The sequence below is a fragment of the Microcaecilia unicolor genome, chromosome 6, assembly GCF_901765095.1.
Source record: "Microcaecilia unicolor chromosome 6, aMicUni1.1, whole genome shotgun sequence".
In the NCBI taxonomy this organism is placed as follows: Eukaryota; Metazoa; Chordata; class Amphibia; order Gymnophiona; family Siphonopidae; genus Microcaecilia; species Microcaecilia unicolor.
Window position 1 is genome coordinate 270163181 of NC_044036.1, and position 19966 is coordinate 270183146.

General features: G+C 42.5%; 1 protein-coding gene across 1 annotated transcript in view; it reads right to left on the reverse strand.

Annotated features, from left to right (window-relative positions):
- The window catches only part of SCAI (suppressor of cancer cell invasion), a 275975-nt gene that overhangs the window by 124338 nt on the left and 131671 nt on the right, over window positions 1–19966 (reverse strand). The window contains 3 exon segments of the mRNA XM_030206106.1: window positions 1227–1325; window positions 3173–3259; window positions 9124–9219. Coding sequence (XP_030061966.1) covers window positions 1227–1325; window positions 3173–3259; window positions 9124–9219 — 282 coding nt within the window.

The following is a 19966-nucleotide window of genomic DNA, read 5'->3' on the forward strand; positions in this document are numbered from 1 at the left end:
CTACTGCAACGCACTCTATGCTGGCTGCAAAGAGCAAATAATCAAGAAACTTCAAACAGCCCAGAACACTGCAGCGATACTCATATTCGGCAAAACAAAATATGAAAGTGCTAAACCCCTACGAGAAAAGCTACACTGGCTCCCTCTTAAAGAATGCGTCACGTTCAAAATATGTACCCTAGTTCACAAAATCATTCACGGAGACGCCCCAGCCTACATGTCAGACCTGATAGATTTGCCACCCAGGAATGCTAAAAAATCATCCCGCACATTCCTTAATCTTCATTTTCCCAACTGCAAAGGTCTAAAATATAAACTAACACATGCATCAACCTTTTCCTACTTGAGCACACAATTCTGGAACGCGCTGCCGCGCAACTTAAAAATGATAAATGAACTAACTGACTTCCGCAAACTACTGAAGACCCATCTCTTTAACAGGGCATACCACAAAGATCAACAAATGTGAACTCCTCCACACATATCCAGAACTGTCTTATAATATTTGCTGTTACTCTAGTATCATGCTTATCATTATCATGTTATCCAAAATTCTTCTGTAATTCTAAACGTTGACTTTCTCATATATTTCCACTATTCATGATGTATTGTAAGCCACATTGAGCCTGCAAAGAGGTGGGAAAATGTGGGATACAAATGCAATAAATAAATAAAATAAATAAATAAAATTTAAAATTTGATATACCGCCCATGGGAACAACCTTCCCTACATATGCTTGAACCTATGTTGCTGCTTTCAGATTCAAAATATTTGATGAACATGATGCACAGGGGACATCAGTATACTACCAAGTAGGTCCACAGTACACTTTTCAGACAAAGATGAACAGGCAATAAATGCTTCTCCTTGCTCAGTGTTCCTGGTCACAGTTTGTTTCAGTCTAAGAAATCATAACATCTCTCAATGCCACTGTAACAATTCCTCCCGACAGTCTAGACAGCAGCTATTGAGAAAGGAACTCCTCAGTTTCAGACTTTACTGCTACTGAACTTCAGCAAGAGACCTCTGGGGATATTTAACATCCCTGCACTGACTCAAAGTTTAATTAGAGATCAGAGAATTAAGTGACAAGATCATCAAAACCTTCCCACTGAATTTTCCATAAAATGTGGGCAACTCTTGGTACATCAGTTAATTCTCTGAGCACGTCTGACGCTGGATATAGGGTTAAGTTAACATTGTAAAATGACCAATGTCCACTCACCTGTCCTCCTTGCTGACTTGGGAGTAGTAGGATCTCTGCCTTATAGCAGAGTAAAAAGACAGCGCCTCGTTCAGGTAGCTGGTTTCAGAAGTGCGCAGGCTGTGGGAAAAAACACATCAACTCAGTACAGGAAACATTAAATTAGCGGCCACAGGAGGGGTCACCAGTCTGTGCTGCACCTGTATGTAGCCACTCCTAGCTCAGTCCCCAAGGGGCTGGCACTCTATTAGTTTGGCTCCTACACTTTTGGATGTGCCAGGATGTCTTTCAGATGTTGCAAACATTTTGTTCATTGGAGGCACATAAATGCTTGATTCACGAAGGTTTATTCTCCCTTACTATGTCTATAGCAATATTCTTCACTATTTAAAAAAAAAAAAAAAGAGGGGGGGGGGTTGGCACTTTGACAAAAACACTTCAGTGTGAGAGCCAGGACCACAAAGCAACCAGTGCTCCGCACCCTGGGCTATACCCCAAAAGGGTGTGGACTGCCTCTCTAATTATATAGTTAGAGTAGCCTGTGTAACTAAAACAAAGTCCAATTCCCCCCCCCCCCCCCCATACTCAGTGCCTCGCTACCTTCCTCAGCCCATCTTATCTCTGCCAACATACTCTCCACGACCCCAAGAACTCTCACCAGCATCTCTTCCCCAACACTATCTCAGTGACTCTCAACATCCATTATCCTCTCTTACAGCCACCATCATTCTGTCATCAGCCTCTCCAGGTTGTTTATTCTTTCTTCACCTTCCCCAGATTCTTGTTGATGGTGCCACCTCTGGAACAGCTGCTCTGTTTTCTACTGGCATTGTGGTGCAAAATCACTGAGAGTCATGCAAGGTGTCCAAACTCCTCCACTGTTACCCAGTTCCATGAGTAAAACACAGGGATTTCTACACCACGTGGCTCAAACTCACAGAAAACCATGCAATCCTGAAGGAAAACAGAGAAGCTGTTCCAATGTCGGTGCTGGCATGGTGCCTCCAGAGAAGGTCAGGTGAACATGTGTACTGGGGGAACACAGACAGAGCTGCACAGGGCTGATGGGTGCTGCCAGTGCCCCCGCTACCACCATAGTCATCTTACAATGAAGCGCACTGGTCTAAGAAGAAAAGACCTCGACAAATCAAGGCCAATATTCCCCACAAGCATTAGAAAGTAGAAAAGATCTGGTGACAAGTCCTAGTGGTTCAGTGACTCGCTTAACCAATCAAGTTGAGGTTTGGAGGATAGGGATGGCTAATGCATCCCAGGAGTGGGAGTAAAACTTGACTGCTTCATTTTCTGGTGACTGTGCCATGAGATCCTGGGAAGACTGAGAACAGCAAACTGTGCCAATAAGACCACAGCAAAAGCAAACTGCCAGATACCAACTTGTCTACCCACTGCCACATTCCCCAGCTTCCCAGCAGTAGGCTTAGATGACACTGACCCCCGATATTCAGCAGACGGGCTGCACGGTGACTGCCCAACACCAGCGGTCAGACTGGATACTCAATGCTGGAGCATATGCAGCGACTGGCATTGAATATCTGGTTTCATTTTTGACCAAGGCAACTTAACTGGTTAAGCCGATATTCAGTGCTAACCAGTTAAGTGCTCAGCTTTTAAAGATAGGCCGCATAAATAGCAGGCTTATTTTAACCGCTATATATAGTCGGTCTGGTGCTGAATATCCACACCTAAACGGCCAAGTCGTGTTAGCAGCTAGCCACTAACTGCTTTAATTTGCCTGCAACAAAAGCAGTATAGCAAATTTAATAACCAAACAATAAGAGATATTCAGCAGAAGATAACCGATTATCTCCCACTGAATATCCGGTTAGGTGCTAAAACACTATTTAACCAGCCAGGAGCCATTCCTGGCCGATTAAATAGTTTTGAGTATCAGCCAGTGTGAGACTTGTCAGAGAACAAGGATGTAATTTGCAACCTTGTTTACTTACTAATAGTGGTAGTAGAGCTGTCCAATTTTGGAAGCAATCTCCCCAATCTGCCATCGCTTAAGGCCATATCTGTTGTCAAGCACCTGCCTGGATTCAAGGGAAGGGCAAAAGAGCATTTATAATAGCATATCTATTAAAATCAAAAGAAAAAAATACTCATGTTTAAGAAAGGCTAAAGTAAATATGATCTGTAGTAATGCTTTCCCACACTGTCAAAAAAGGATACCAAAAAAATAATTTTAAGGTGATGCATGGAGAGGCCATTGCAGAAAGCTATTGCAAACCCTATTGCATGGTTACAGAGGGTTGTACATGCAAGTTACTTGGTTGAGCTTTTCTGAGGGCGTACTCACAGAAGAGGACATCTCTCTGGGTAAGTGAACACTATTTTGCTCTATGTTTTGGTGACTTAAATCTTGATAGGGCAGCCTGTTGAGAAAATCGGACGAGTGTTGCTAAAAAGATTATGGATATCGATTTCTGTGAATCCTGTGCATTGGCTATGTGACGATTCAGCTAAGTGGATTACAGTATACCTTATTACTACTTTTAGCTATATGTTGAACTGTTCCCTTTTTTTTTTTTGCGCTATGACAATGGAAGATTTGTTATACATAAAATATTGTAAGTGGAGTTTTTTTTTAGACCTGTGGTGGTTCACTGTTAACCTCATTGTAATAGACTGGTGTTCAGCACACTAAGGTCTTTTTTTCTCCACTTTATTTTTGTATGCTTTGTTGGTGTCTTCCTTCGTGGGCGTACTTATGCAAATTTGTAAGAAACAGTGTTTTGTGTGATTTCAATTCCCTTTTCAAATTTTCATGACATCACACAGATTCCTCCCCATCTTTTAAATCACCAATCAGAACCTAGGAGGAGGGCATCAGAAAAATGCGGACCATCCAATCCTTTTCAAACCGGCAGGCTCCACTGAATTGAAGAAAAAAATCCACTTTTGTTCACGTTGTCTTAACTTCTGACGTATGTCACCCCTACAGTCTGATATCTACAAATATTTCAGCACCATGCACTGCAAAGATTCAAAAGTATGTTGAAATTGTACAAAATGTGAAACCAAAGGTTCCTCCATTTTATTAGTCTTAATGCAGTGTCAATGCTCTATGAGCTGTGTCTTTAAAAGTCTAGACGTTTGTCCAATATAAATTAGCCCACATGGACACTGTAACAGATAAATGACATTCATCGACTGACAAGAAGTGAGACTTCTTAATACACATTTCTTCCCAGAGTAAGTATGACAGAAAACCAATAGCTCCATCATAATACTACATACAGTACAATGGCCATATCTCCAATGTCCAACTTCTCCCACAAGATGACTATCTACTGCAGTCTGAATGTCATTAGAACTTAACCTAAGTTACAATTCCTCTCATAGGCAAAACTTATCTTCACACCTTGAAAACAAGGATGCAAATCCAGCAATGTTAAATGGGGTTGAATTTTTTTCCAAACCAAATCAGTCATAGAAGTCTACTTCTCTACAAAGATCAATATCTCTTCTGCAGAACTTCTCTGATAACGCAACAGTTATCTCTAGGGTTATAATACGCTCATTTCTGCGCTTTTTTAAACTGTGGTCAAAGGATATTTCTTGTCTAAAAATTTATCCACCAATAACTCAGATGTCTCTTTATACTCATCATCTATTCTGCAAATACTGCGATAACACAAAAATTGAGAGAAAGGAATATTATCCCTCATGTGATATGGATTCATACTAGTATAGTGTAGCAGGGAGTTTCTGTCCGTGGGTTTCATAAATATAGAAGTACTAACAGTGTGATCTTTCAAACATACTTGTACATCTAAGAACATAACTGTTATAGAGTGAAATTTCATATCAAATTGGATAGAAGAATGGCATTGATTCAAATAACCCACAAACGTTTGCAACATTTCTGCAGATCCCAACCAAACACAAAAAATATTGTCAATATAATGAAGCCAGCAGCCACATGAAGCAAAAAACACAGAAGGGTAAACCCATTTTTCTTAAAAAAAAAAGGTCATAAATAGGTTAGTGATTGTGGGAGTGAACGCCGCCCCTATCGCTACACCTGAAACCTGCTGATAAAAATGGCCAACAAACAAAAAATAATATGATCCAGGAAATTACAGACCGGTAAGCCTGACATCTTTGCCAGAGAAAATCAACCATATAGACAAACATAGTTTAATGGAACTAAGTCAATGTGGATCAACCTAGGGAAATCTTGCTTCACCAATTTGATTTAGTGAAGGGAAGTCTTGCCTCACCAATCTAATGCATTTTTTTGAGGGGGTAAGCAAACATGTGGACAATGGGGAGCCGGTTGATATTGTATATCTGGATTTTCAGAAGGCGTTTGACAAAGTGCCACACGAAAGACTCCTGAAGAAATTGCAGAGTCATGGAATCGGAGGTAGGGTATTATTATGGATTAAGAACTGGTTGAAAGATAGGAAGCAGAGAGTAGGATTGCGTGGCCAGTATTCTCAGTGGAGGAGGGTAGTTAGTGGGGTCCCGCAGGGGTCTGTGCTGGGTCCGTTGCTTTTTAATGTATTTATAAATGACCTAGAGATGGGAATAACTAGTGAGGTAATTAAATTCGCCGATGACACAAAATTATTCAGGGTCGTCAAGTCGCAGGAGGAATGTGAACGATTACAGGAGGACCTTGCGAGACTGGGAGAATGGGCGTGCAAGTGGCAGATGAAGTTCAATGTTGACAAGTGCAAAGTGATGCATGTGGGTAAGAGGAACCCGAATTATAGCTACGTCTTGCAAGGTTCCGCGTTAGGAGTTACGGATCAAGAAAGGGATCTGTGTGTCTTCGTCGATGATACGCTGAAACCTTCTGCTCAGTGTGCTGCTGCGGCTAGGAAAGCGAATAGAATGTTGGGTGTTATTAGGAAGGGTATGGAGTCCAGGTGTGCGGATGTTATAATGCCGTTGTATCGCTCCATGGTGCGACCGCACCTGGAGTATTGTGTTCAGTACTGGTCTCCGTATCTCAAAAAAGATATAGTAGAATTGGAAAAGGTACAGCGAAGGGCGACGAAAATGATAGTGGGGATGGGACGACTTTCCTATGAAGAGAGGCTGAGAAGGCTAGGGCTTTTCAGCTTGGAGAAGAGACGGCTGAGGGGAGATATGATAGAAGTGTATAAAATAATGAGTGGAATGGATCGGGTGGATGTGAAGCGACTGTTCACGCTATCCAAAAATACTAGGACTAGAGGGCATGAGTTGAAGCTACAGTGTGGTAAATTTAAAACGAATCGGAGAAAATTTTTCTTCACCCAACGTGTAATTAGACTCTGGAATTCGTTGCCGGAGAACGTGGTATGGGCGGTTAGCTTGACGGAGTTTAAAAAGGGGTTAGATAGATTCCTAAAGGACAAGTCCATAGACCGCTATTAAATGGACTTGGAAAAATTCCGCATTTTTAGGTATAACTTGTCTGGAATGTTTTTACGTTTGGGGAGCGTGCCAGGTGCCCTTGACCTGGATTGGCCACTGTCGGTGACAGGATGCTGGGCTAGATGGACCTTTGGTCTTTCCCAGTATGGCACTACTTATGTACTTATGTACTTATGATGCTTTTTTTCATTTTTTGAAAGTGTGACTAAACCATGTGGATAAAAGGTGAGCCAGTTGATGTAGTATATCTAGATTTTTAGAAAGCTCTTGACTAAGTCCCTCATAAGAAAATTACAAAGCTATGGAATAGAAGGCAATGCTCTCTTGTGGATTGGGAACTGGTTCACAGACAGAAAACAGAGGGTAGGCTTAATGGCTATCAATTCTCTCTGTGGAGGAAGGTGAAAATGGGAGTGTTGCAAGGGACTGTACTGGGACAGATGCTTCATTTATAAATTATCTGGAAATGGGAACGATGACTGAGGTGATTAAATCTGCAGATGGCACAAAACTATTCAAAGTTGCTAAATCGCCTGCAGACTGTGAGAAAATACAGGAGGTCCTTAGGAAATTGGAAGGCCGGGCATCCAAATGACAGATGAAATTTAATGCAGATAAGTGAAAGTGATGCATATTGAGAAGAATAATCCAAAAACATAGCTTTCTGATGCTAGGTTCCACATTAGGAGTTACCACCCAAGAAAAAGATCTAAGCATCGTTGTGGACAATATGTTGAAATCTGCTCAGTGTGCAGGAGTGGCCAAAAAAGCAAACAGAATGTTAGGAATTATTAGGAAAGGAGTAGAAAATAAAACAAAGAATATTATAATGCCTCTGTATTTCTCCATAGTGGACCCTCACTTTGCGTATTGTGTGCAATTCTAGTCGCTGCATCTCAAAACAGATATAGCGGAATTACAAAAGGTTCAAAGAAGGGCAGCCAAAATGATTAAGTGGATGAAAAGGCTTAAGAGGTTAGGACTCTTGATTTTGGAGAAGAGACAGTGGAGGGGGGATATAGCTGTCCACAAAATCCTGAGAGGACTAGAAAAGGTAAACGTAAATCAATTGTTTACTCTTTCAAAAAGTACAAAGAGTAGGGGACACTCCATGAAGTTACACCTTAATATTTTTAAAACAAATAGGAGAAAATATTTTACACTCAACAAATAGTTAAGCTTTGGAATTCATTGCCAGAGGACATGGAAAAAGCAATGTATATGGGTTTAAAAAAAGGTTGGAGCAAGTTCCTAGAGGAAAAGTCCATAAACTGCTACTAAGGTAGAATTGGGGGAAAACCACTGTTATCCCTGGGAGTCAGTAGAATGGAATCTTGCTACTTTTTGGGACTCTGCCAGGTACTTATGACCTGGACTGGCCACTGCTGAAAGCAGGATACTGGGCTAGATGAACCTGACCCAGAATAGCAATTCTTATGAGCAATGCAAGAGGGGTTGTGCGCAGATGTTAACTTGCATGGAAGACAAAGAACTCACAGCAATAAAATGAATGGTAATGAGTACATTAAGTATGTCCCAGCAATTCACTGAAGGAAACCGTGGTTTCTGATGCGTGCACAATGCAAGTCGTTTCTCACCACATCTGGGGCAACATAGAAGGGTTGGTTGAGAGGATTTCATGCCCTTCTTGCCATCTAAAATGCCTCATTTTTGTTTTCTATCCAGCCAGAACAGTATCTGTAACTTTAAATCACAGACGGGAATTAACAGCAATAATGTACACACGTCCTAATAAAAATGAAAGTGCAAAAAATTTCAAGGCTAATATTTATGTGCAGAACAATAGCCGCAGACGTGTGTTGGCACTTTCGTTTTCTTCGGACATGCGCACAAGACGCTGCTGCACTTACCACTGAACCCTTTGTGCACCTTTGTCTGGCAGCCATCCCACAATTAATGTGCAAGTTCTGTGCACATAAAATTTGCACAGAATAAGCTTTCTGTAGGGTGCAGTGGTAAATGGTAGAAACCATGTACTCGGCTATCCGTTTGTAGCTCTACTGTGCAGCTTTCTACATTGACCCTGGTGTAGGGTGCATCTTATCAAACACTAGAGGTGCCAAGCTGCGAGTTAGTGCAGACAGTCAAACACTGGCACAGCTTAGAGAGAAAGAGCTGGGCTGTAACTAAAGGTGGTCAAGGGGGCAGCTGTCCAGAGCATAAAGTCTCTTAAGGGCTAAAATAATGACCAAAGTGCAAACAGTGAACCAAATCCAGGAAGAGTGAGGCTCTTCTCCTAATATCCTGAGCATGGAGAGAGAAAGGATAGAGGAATTAATTGAGCTGGGGAGGAGGAGTGGAGCAGGAGGGGACAAATTTAATTGCTGCCTTGGGCACTAAAATGTTTAATTAGGATGCTGGAAGAGAGGGAAAGAACCAAAGAAGGAAAGATTTTTTTTTTAATATAAAATGAACACAAAGAAAGTACCTTGGTTTTGTCTCATTTTATATTATATTGTTTAGGACTATGCAGGATAAGAAACATAACTTATTTAACTATTACCTGTGCTGCTGTTGAAACTTCCAAAGCTTGGTGTAAACATCAAATGTCCGTCCAAAGTAGGATTGCCACTGTTTCTGTCCATATTGAGGTAAATCCCTGCAATACCAATGACAGACCAGAGTCATGACTGCACCCTGTATGTAAGATAATTCATTAATAAACGTAGGGGCCAATATTCAGTGGGAGATAATCATGCAGGGGAAGCTCTCACCTGGTTATTTTCTGCTGACTAGGTGATCCCTGGATTTTCAGCAGCATGTAATCAGATAGTGCCAAGGGCAGACTGACAGTGGTCAGGGCCTCTGGTCAATAAAGATCATTGGGCCCCCCCCCCCTGGCCACTGCCTGCCGCCCCACCGTTGTGCCGCCGCCCTCCCCGATCCTACCTTGAAGGGCCTAGTGGTCTAGTGACTTCTTCAGAGACAGGAAAGAATCCCACTCTTTCCTGCCCGCTGCCGCTACTCTGCATGGTAGCAGCAGAGGCAATGCTATGCTTTTCAAAATGGCTGCCGAGATTTACCATGGTAGTCTCGTGGGTCTCAGCAGTCTCGTGAGACTTCTGTCGCGCCAGCACCGCCATGCAGAGTAGCGGCAGCATGCAGCAAAGAGTGGGATTCTTTCCTGCCCCCACAAAGGCCACTAGACCACCAAGCCCTTCAAGGTAGGACGGGGGAGGGTTGCAATGTGCTACGACAGTGGCGACAGGCAACCGGGCAGAGCCTCTGGGCCCTCAGACACTGCCCGGTTGCCCGAATGGTCAGTCCACCCCTGGATAGTACCACTGGAAATCTGGGGAGACCACTGCAGCACTACCCGGTCAGTGCCAGGGCAGACCTGGAAGTTATCCAAGCACCACTGGTGCTCAAATACCTATCTAGGCAAGCAGGACTGCAGAGATAGTGTCCTCACTTGCCTGGATAGATATTCAGACACTAGCGCTGAATGTTGGCTGGCTCCAGGATAACTTCCAGTGGCCAAGCAAGATCCAAATATTCAGTACCGGTGCATGAATATCCAAGTCAAATTCAGCCCACGGCAATCAGAGCATTAAAAATTGCTGACCTATGCCGGCCGACTCTTGGGCCCCCAATGTCATTTTCGAGACTGAAACTTACTTTTGATGGTGATTTAAGGTATGCTTTTGTTTCCAAAATAAAAAGGCTTCATTTCATGAATAATGAATGATTTCTATTGATAACCTTAAGAGTGGACTAACACGGCTACCACACTCCTCTACTTATGAATAATGAAGAAACTTAACAGCCTCATTTATATAACATCCTAGCAATACAGGTTTAAATCTTCCAGTGTGTCAGAGTATATCCCCAATTTTTTTTTTTTTTTTGCAATACCTTCATAAGAGACTGATGAATCTCATCCTAACTTACTGAAACAGTGCAAGTAATAGATCACATATCTTTGGCTCAAGATGGCTGTCTTATTGTGTTTGCTTTACCTATTTTATCTGATGTTATATTAGTGTATGTTGTTTAGTTTTTTAAGATTATGAGCTCAAATATACTCTTAGATGAACTCTTAGACTCGACACAGAACTGTGTTTCGGCGATGACTGCCTGCATCAGGCAACAAGACATTCTGTATTTGGTTCACAGGCACATATTGTACCAAAATGTGGAATCATTGGTGTTGCATCTCTGTAGATTTCTTGTCATGTGCTAGATGTCTTCGAATCCTGATGAAGGCAATCATTGCCGAAACATAGTTCTGTGTCGAGTAAGAGTTCATCTGTGCATATTTGAGCTTATTGTTTGAGGAATATCTATAGAAATTTCATTATCAAATGGTTTGAAATGTCTTCATTCTGAGTGGATTGTTCAATGGCAGCAGCTTTTCAATTGCAAGAAGGACGACTTCAGACATTTCTAAGATAAGTAGTAGTTTTCTGATAAAACTTTTTTGAAGTGGTTCTCATTATGATAAAAGTGAAGTGTGCAGTGATGGAAACACAGTAGCCAGTTCAGAGTGTTGGATAGAGCACAGTGGTTCTAAGCACACTAATCACAATATTTTGGTGGGTTTATTTTAAATTTTATACAATTTTTTTTATTAGGTATTATTATAATACAGGTAGAATGATTTACATTAAACTTCCCCTGTTAGTTTTACTACTTTTTGAGCTTAGACTTATGATAGATACATCTAGTTTTAAAAAGCTAAGGGGCCCTTTTACTAAGCAGCGTAAGCATCTGCGCGCACCAAAAGTGCGCCAAAATGGAGTTACTGCCCAGCTACCGTGTAGCTCTTGCGGTAATTTCACTTTTTATTTTCGGACACAGAAATCGGATGAGCGCCAAGTGGCATTTCATGTGCTTAGGTCATTACTGCCCGATTACCGTGAGTCTTTACCGCATGGCTGGTGGTAAGGTCTCAAACCCAAAATGGACACGTGGCAATTTTCATTTTGACGCATGTCTATTTTCGGCAAAAATTTTAAAAAGGCATTTTTTTACAGGTGTGCTGAAAAATGAGTCTGCGTGCGCCCAAAACATGCGTCTACACTACCACAGGCCATTTTTCAGTGTACCTTTGTAAAACGACTCCTAGATGTATCTATCATAAGTCTGCCAATAAACCTTTACTTGTCTATCTGTCTACAGGTGGCCTAAGCCTATTAATGGTCCAGAACTTTGTTGTCGGGTTTAACATGTCCACATTTTGGTTTTATTTTAGGGATATATATATATATATATATATATATATATATACACACACACACACACATACATATATATGATCTTGGGTAACTTAACTCTTCATTGTCTCAGGTACAAAATTAGAATGTGAGCCCTTCAGGTACAGAGAAATACCCAGTGTACCTGAATGTAACTCACCTTGAGCTACTACTGAAACAGGTATGAACAAAATCCGAAATTTAAAAAAAAAAAAATATATATATATATGGTTTTATATATACTCTAATTGTATTTATTTATTATTCTGATATTATAAATAGTTTAGGTATATTTAGCTTTATGTTTGTACTATCTAGCTTATTTTTGAAAGGGAAGGACGCCCATCTTCCGACACAAATCGGGAGATGGGCATCCTTCTCCCGAGGTCGCCCAAATCGGCATAATCGAAAGCCGATTTTTTTGCATCCTCAACTGCTTTCCGTCGTGGGGATGACCAAAGTTCACGGGGGGGTGTTGGCAGTGTACCGAAGGCGGGATGGGGCGTGGTTAAGAGATGGGCGTCCTCAACTGATAATGGAAAAAAGATGGGCGTCCCTCATGAGCACTTGGTCGACTTTACTTGGTCCCTTTTTTTTCACGACCAAGCCTCGAAAAGGTACCTGAACTGATCAGATGACCACAGGAGGGAATCAGGGATGACCTCCCCTTACTCCCCCAGTGGTCACCAACCCCCTCCCACCCTAAAAAAAACAAAACTTTTTTTTCAGCCTCTATGCCAGCCTCAAATGTCATACCCAGCTCCATCACAGCAGTATGCAAGTCTCTGGTGCAGTTTTTAGTGGGTGCAGTGCACTTCAGGCAGGTGGACCCAGGCCCATCCCCCCCCCCCACCTGTTACACTTGTGGTGGTAAATGTGAGTCCTCCAAAACCCACCTGAAACCCACTGTACCCACATGTAGGTGCCCCCTTCATCCCTAAGGGCTATGGTAGTGGTGTACAGTTGTGGGGAGTGGGTTTGGGGGCTCAGCACACAAGGTAAGGGAGCTATGCACCTGGGAACAATTTGTGAAGTCCACTGCAGTGCCCCCTAGGGTGCCCAGTTGGTGTCCTGGCATGTAAGGAGGACCAGTGCACTACGAATGCTGGCTCCTCCCACAACCAAATGGCTTGGATTTGGTCATTTCTGAGATGGGTGTCCTCGGTTTGCATTACGGCCAAAAACCAGGGACAACCATCTCAACATTTAGGTTGACCATCTCTAAGGTCGACCTAAATGTTGAGATTTGGGCGTCCCCGACTGTATTATCGAAACGAAAGATGGACGTCCATCTTGTTTCGTTGGAACGTCCTTAGAGATGGACGATCTTAGACATGGTCGTCCCCGTTTGATTATGCCCCTCTATGTGTATTTTGTTGCACTCTGCTTAGACACTCGTTGAGGAGCGGATTATATATTTTGTTAAATAAATTTCAGATAAAATTGAGTTAACGCCTTACTGAGATCAAGACACTCACTGCTTCTCATTGCTCTATTCTACAAAATATCAACTTCTTTGGCAGGCTGTGAACATCACAAAGCCATTAGGAGTAGCCTAGTGGTTAATGCAGTGAGTGGAGAACCTGGGGAACTGGGTTCAATTCCCACAGCAGCTCCTTGTGACTCTGGGTAAGTCACTTAATTGTCCATTGCCCCAGGTACAAAACTTAGGGGTCCTTTTACTAAGCTGTGGTAAAAAGTGGTCAGCGGTAGTATGGGCACATGTTTTTAGTGCATGCTGGGCCATTTTTTTATCGCGGCTGGGAAAAAAAGGCTTTTTTTCAATGGGAGCAGTAAATGGCCGTGCACTAGAATTAAAAGCAGTGCATAGTTATTTACTGCCTGAGCCCTTACTGCCACCCATTGGCCTAGCGGTAAGGGTTCATGTGGCCGCGCTGGTTGTTACTGCTGGGAATGCCCCCATGGTAGAAAATAGAAAAATATTTTCTACTGCAAGAAATTGCGCAGACCAACTTTGAAATTACCACCGGGTGGGTATGCTAACTGGGCAGTAGTGTCAATTTAGCTCTACCACTGCTTTATAAAAGGGCACCTCAGATTGTAAGCCCACTAGGGACAGATAAAGTACTTGTATAAATATACGTAAACTGCTTTGGTTGCACCCACAGAAAGCTAGTGTATCAAGTCCATGACACATTGAAACTTCTTCTTTGCCATCCAATGGGTTTCCCATCCTCTCAGATTACATTGTCTTGCATTTGTCCAATGGCCTTCTGAAGCAGCATGCATGGCCTCTGAAGAGTCAGCATTATGATTTGATTGGTTAAATTGGTCAGGCTTTAAATTGTTGAGTAATGATTAGAGGGTGGATGTGAACTTTCTAATATAGCACATGGCTGCTCTTAGACAATCAGGAGACAAAATCGTAAAGCATGTAACAGTGTAAACCATCAAGCTTGCAATTATATTCCACTCCTAAGTGTTTTTTTTTTTACACATGTAATTTATCACCTGCCCATCTATTTTAAAAGCAAGCCATAGGAATATCATATTACCAATTAACGAGTCTTCCAAACAAAGTATGCCCCTCTTTCCCTCCCCCAGTTCAACATTTTCTCTTATTTTCCGTCTGGGGAATTAACAGGTTTAAAGATGATGCTACTGCAAATCCAGTGGGTCCAATGATGGAAGATGCAAAACAGTTACAAATAAGACCTTTTACTATGTTGGTTGCATAGAGATATTATGTATCTTTGTTAGATGGTACTACTATAATACATTTGATGGATTCAGTTAGTGTTTATGGGCTAACCAAAGCCAAGCTTAAATAACAGCATTATGCCATTGTGAAATGAAATCTATTTTTCATATCAAAGTACACAGTGGTAGGGTGCTTACTGCAACCATTTGAAAAGTGTGATGTTATGCAGTGTTTAGTCCAGCAATTTCAAGGGGCCACTTCTAATTTCTGCAAAAACAAATCACATATTTGAAGAACTTCCATGCAGAAGTAATGGATCCTACTTTTCAGGATGGATATGCATCCACGCATAGATGTGAATCCCCCGCCCCCCCCCCCCCCAACAAAAAAAAATAAAACACTCGCCAGGATCCCTCTTAACATTTGGTGCAGATAGGACATTAACCCCCAAAATCTATATGTCACTAAAAATTGCATGCACAATTTGAGTGCATGCCCAATTTGCAAATGCAATTTAACTGAATAACGAGCCAATTAGCACCGATAATTGGGCCCTAACAATCAATTATCAGTGCTAATTAGCTTCAATTAGAAATTACATGTGTAATTTAGGCACCAAGATCTGGGTCTAAAAAGGGACTGTGGCTATGGGAGGGTCATGGGCGTTCTTTAATTTACGTGCGTTATTATAGAATAAAGGGGATCCACATCTAATTTAGGTGCAAGGATTTACACTAAGGTTTTGTTGGTGTAAATAGTTATGCCTAAATGTACTCACGGTTCCCAGCGCTAAGCGCTATTCTATAAACAGTGCCTAACATTAAGTGCCATTTATAGAATAGAACTAAGCAATATTATTTTTCAGCACCAATTTTTTAGGTACCATTTTTAGAATTTAGACCTAAATGCAATGAAAGGGACACACTTATAAGCCCTTTATCATTCTTGAAGTAGGTTGAAAATGAATCAGCTCCTAAAATATCAAAAGTTTTCCTGTGTGCAGAGAGGAAGAAGAAACAGGATCAGAGATTTTTGAATTTTTTTTGTTTTCCTATATAAATATGTCTCAACACACAAGTTATAGGAATATTAACATGCTGTTAACAAACCAATCAAGGTATCATAGCCATGCTACCAAGATTTTTCTCCCATTTCTTATCTAAATTGGAGACACTGGAATAAATCAACCTATGTGTATTAACCCTGAGCTTAGTGCAAAGGTGGGCAACTTTTTTTTACATGGAGGGCCACATGAACATTAGCACTATCCCTAGGGGGCCACACACATTAAGGGCCCTGTTAACTAAGGTGCACTAGCATTTTTAGCACACGCTAACGCTACAGGCACCCATAGGAATATATGAGTGTCTCTAGCATTAGAGCGCTCTAAAAACGCTAATGTGTCTACAGTGCGGCTTAGTAAACAGGGCCCTAAATCGCCTAAACATAAAATGTCCTCCCCCCCCCCCCCCACATAAAATTGGCTGTACATAAAAGTTCCTCACCCTCACATAAAATTATCTCCTTACACACACACACACACACACACACACACACACACATTAAATAATTTTGCCCACATATGGACTCCTTCATTTCTCTCCTATCTCCCTTCCTCACTACCATGGTCTCCAGAATCTCTCTCCTTCCTTCCTACCACCCACCTCTTTCATCCACCTGCCCCACAATCCATGTGCCCCAGTAACCCTCTCTCTTTCTTGCCCAAGTCCATGTACCACCATTCCCCTCTCCCTTCCTTACCCCACAATCCATATGTGCCCAAGTTCCCCTATCGTCCCTCCTCCCTTGATCCCAACATCACCCCTTGTCTCTCTTTCCCTCACACTGCAAGTAGATCTCCTCTCTCTCTTCCGGTCCCACACGGACAAAGAAAAGTGCCTGGCTCAGCTTGCTCAGTCAGTACTGGCGATTAACTTCAGCACGGAGGAGCCTTGGCACCACTTGCATGAAGGCTTGGCTTGTCCTGCCTCCTCTGACATGTTCAGTACATGCAATATATGTGTCAGAAGAGGCAGGACCAGCAGGGCCTTTGCACATTTGCACCAAGGGTCCTCTGTGCTGAAGTTAATCACAGTACTGAGCTGGGCCAGCTACTTTTCTTTGGTCCCACAAGATTGGGAGAGCGAAGATCTGCTTGCAGGCCACATAAAATTAGTTGTCGGGCCAGAGGTTACCCACCCCTGGCCTAGTGGATACCATATCAAGGTTTACAAAGACACTTAAAAGAACCCACAAATAGTCTAAAAACAGCATTTTATTGACATGAGAACAAATATATCAATGATAGTCTATTGGCCCATTTTTTTTGGTTCTAAGGGTCTGGTAATATAGTGCAATACTATGGTGGCTTACCAAATTGCGTGATCTGTAAATTACAGGAGGTATAAAGGGAAAGGGGCCCTACCCTATCACCCTGAGAAAGAGGGAAAAGGTATATCAAAGAACATAAATTCATTCAATAAAGGGAGCATAGCACTGAAACACTAGTCACAGATGTATTGCATTCACACAAAAAGAAGGTAGTGGCCCCAGTATTGTTGTATAATTTTAATTTATCTCTAATCTTCAATTTGATATGGAAGGGCAATTTTTTTGGTGTGGGGTTTGAGCCTATAATTTAAAAATTCCATTATTTGAAATTACATATAAATGATAGTAAAAAAAATGTTAAATGTTTTATTGTTGCTGTATTTTTGTTGTTGTTGTTGTTGTTATTGTACAAGGATGTGTCTTATTTCACACCAGCTGAATTATGGATCAGCAGCTGTGTAAGCTCAAGGTGGTGGCAAATGTAGCAGCCTGAATTATGATAGGGGCAAAGGTTAGGAAGAGAATCACCTCCATTTTGGATTCGCTGCACCAGCTTGCAGTGAATTTTTGGATTATGTTTAAAATCTGAATGTTATTTTTTAGGATCCACCAAGAAGGGGATCTGAACAACCAGTTGATTTGGTATGCCCAATCACAGGCTTTGAGGTTGGCCACTGAAGCATTTTGGAGTCTGCCATTAGTGTCCTCTGAACAACTTGTAGGGACTTAAAAAAGTATCTTTTCACCAGTACCATCATTTGAATGGAACTCACTCCTTGCCGGAGAGGCTTCATTTTGAAAACTGCTGTCTATTTCCAGCAGGTAACTACACCTGGCTGTTTAAGATGGCATTTCCAATCTGATGTTGAGAAGAAGTATGCTGCAGGTTTTGATCTTTATTAAGCAGACTCTTGATAACATAGAGGGGCATAATCGAAAGTCGCCAGCCAAATAGATCGCTGGAGATCTATGTTGGCGGCGGCGCTACAGCTGGTCAGAACCGTATTATCGAAAAAGATGGCCAGCCATCTCTTTTTCGATAATACGGTTTAGCCCGGCCAAATGCCATGGAGTTCGCCGGGTTTGAGATGGCTGGGTTTGTTTTTCAGCGATAATGGAAAGTTATGTTAGCCATCTCAAACCCCGGCCAAATTCAAGGCATTTGGCCGTGGGAGGAGCCAGCATTTTTAGTGCACTGGCCCCCCTGACATGCCAGGACACCAACCAGCCACCCTAGGGGTCACTGCGGTGGACTTCAGAAAAGCTCCCACGTGCATAGCTCCCTTACTTTGGGAGCTGAGCCCCCCAACCCCCCCAAGCCCACTACCCACAAATGTACTGCACCCACTAAAATTGTTCCAGGGACCTGCATACAGCCTCTAGGACTTATTGCTGCTGTATAACTTTGGCATACCAGTTCACACCTGAAGACTAATCTCTCTGAAAAAGTCCTTTCTTGAAATAGGCACGTTTACTCACAGTTAACTGCAGATCAGAGGTTGTGCCCCACTGGCAAAGAGTCCCCTGGTACTAAGATTAGCAGTAGGTCAGAGCTGGCACAATGGTGTACAATGCCCTCTTTCAGCACCATGCAAGGTAAGAACTACGTTCTCTAACATGGGTAACACAGGAAAGGGAACTAAAACTGGCTTACAAAAATGGCCACTACCGCATGGACTACAACAGGAAACAAAACAGGGCACACTCTGACCCAGTTAGCAGGGGGGGGGGGGAAAGCACCAGGGGAGTAGAGCCCAGTACCCTACACCCACCACAATGCATTGCTAATGTGACTCTGCAGGGCACCTAACAGAAAAGGTGTCACACTCACCCAAGAGCCACATCGCAACCAGGGAAAGGCTGTCGGAGGATACAACATATTCTGCTGTCATGGAAGTGGGTACGGCATTTGAGGCTGGCAAAAAAGGTTTTTAGTTTTATTTTTTTTAGTTTGGAAGGGGATTGGTGACCACTGGGGGAGTATGGGGAGGTAATCCCCCATTCCCTCCAGTGGTCATCTGGTCAGTTGGGGCACCTTTTTGAGGCTTGGTCGTGAAAATAAAAGGACCAAGTAAAGCCGGTGAAATACTGCTTAACGCCGCTTTTTTATTTTCCATTATCAGCGAAAGCCGGCCATCTGGTAGCCACGCCCATGCCCCGCCTTCGCTTATCTACCGATACGCCCCCTTGAACTTTCACCAGCGAAGCGACTGGAAAGCAGCGATGCAGTAAAAAATGCCACTTTCGATTATACCGATTTCGCCGCTTTTAAAAAATCGCCGGCCATCTCCCGATTTGTGTCAGAAGATGGCCGGCGATCACTTTCAATTATAAGCTGGATAGGCTTGAGTGCTATCTCAGTCCCATATTTGGCTAAACTGTATTAGGTTGGTTTCACTCCTTTATGGATTTACTAGTAAAAAAGGCCCGTTTCCGAAACAAATGAAACGGGCGCTAGCCAGGTTTTCCTTGTAGTGTGTATGTTTGAGTGAGTGTGTGTGTGAGAGTGACTGTGTGAAAGAGAGAGAGAGTGACTGTGCGATTGTGTGTCAAAGAGAGATTGCGTCTGTGTGGTTGTGTATCTGTGAGTGAGTGTGTGGGTTTCAGAATGACTGTGTGCGAGTGCATATGTGAGACACAGTGAGTGTGAGAGAGTGAGTGTGTTCCCCCCTCCTACTCCTCTCTTCCACTTTGCCCTCCCTCTCTCCCCCCCCCCTCTTATGATAGCTAAAGTAAGATCCCTTCCCTTACAGGCGAGGGCAGGGCAAACACTCATGGGCCAACTTTGATCTACACCACCACAGATTTAGAATGTTGGGACTTATGGAGGCTTCATTAGAATGTTGGAGGTGCGTTTTATATATAGAGATGATTTTATGTTGTGGGTTTTGGGCTATGATTTGTGTTAATGTTATTGCTGTATGTTTGCTTTGAACACCCAGAACAAATGGTAGAGAGACATGTCCAAAATAAAATCTAGGAGTGTTGCTGGAGGAAAATGTTCCCAGGGAGCAGTGAGAATCAGTGTAACACCAACTTTACAACTTCATCTGCAGGTCAGTCAAACGACGGCACATAAGTCTACTTCTTGCTTTCTCCTACAGAATGGCATATGGGGAAAAGCAAACAAAAAGGAGGATGGGAATGACTAATGCGAT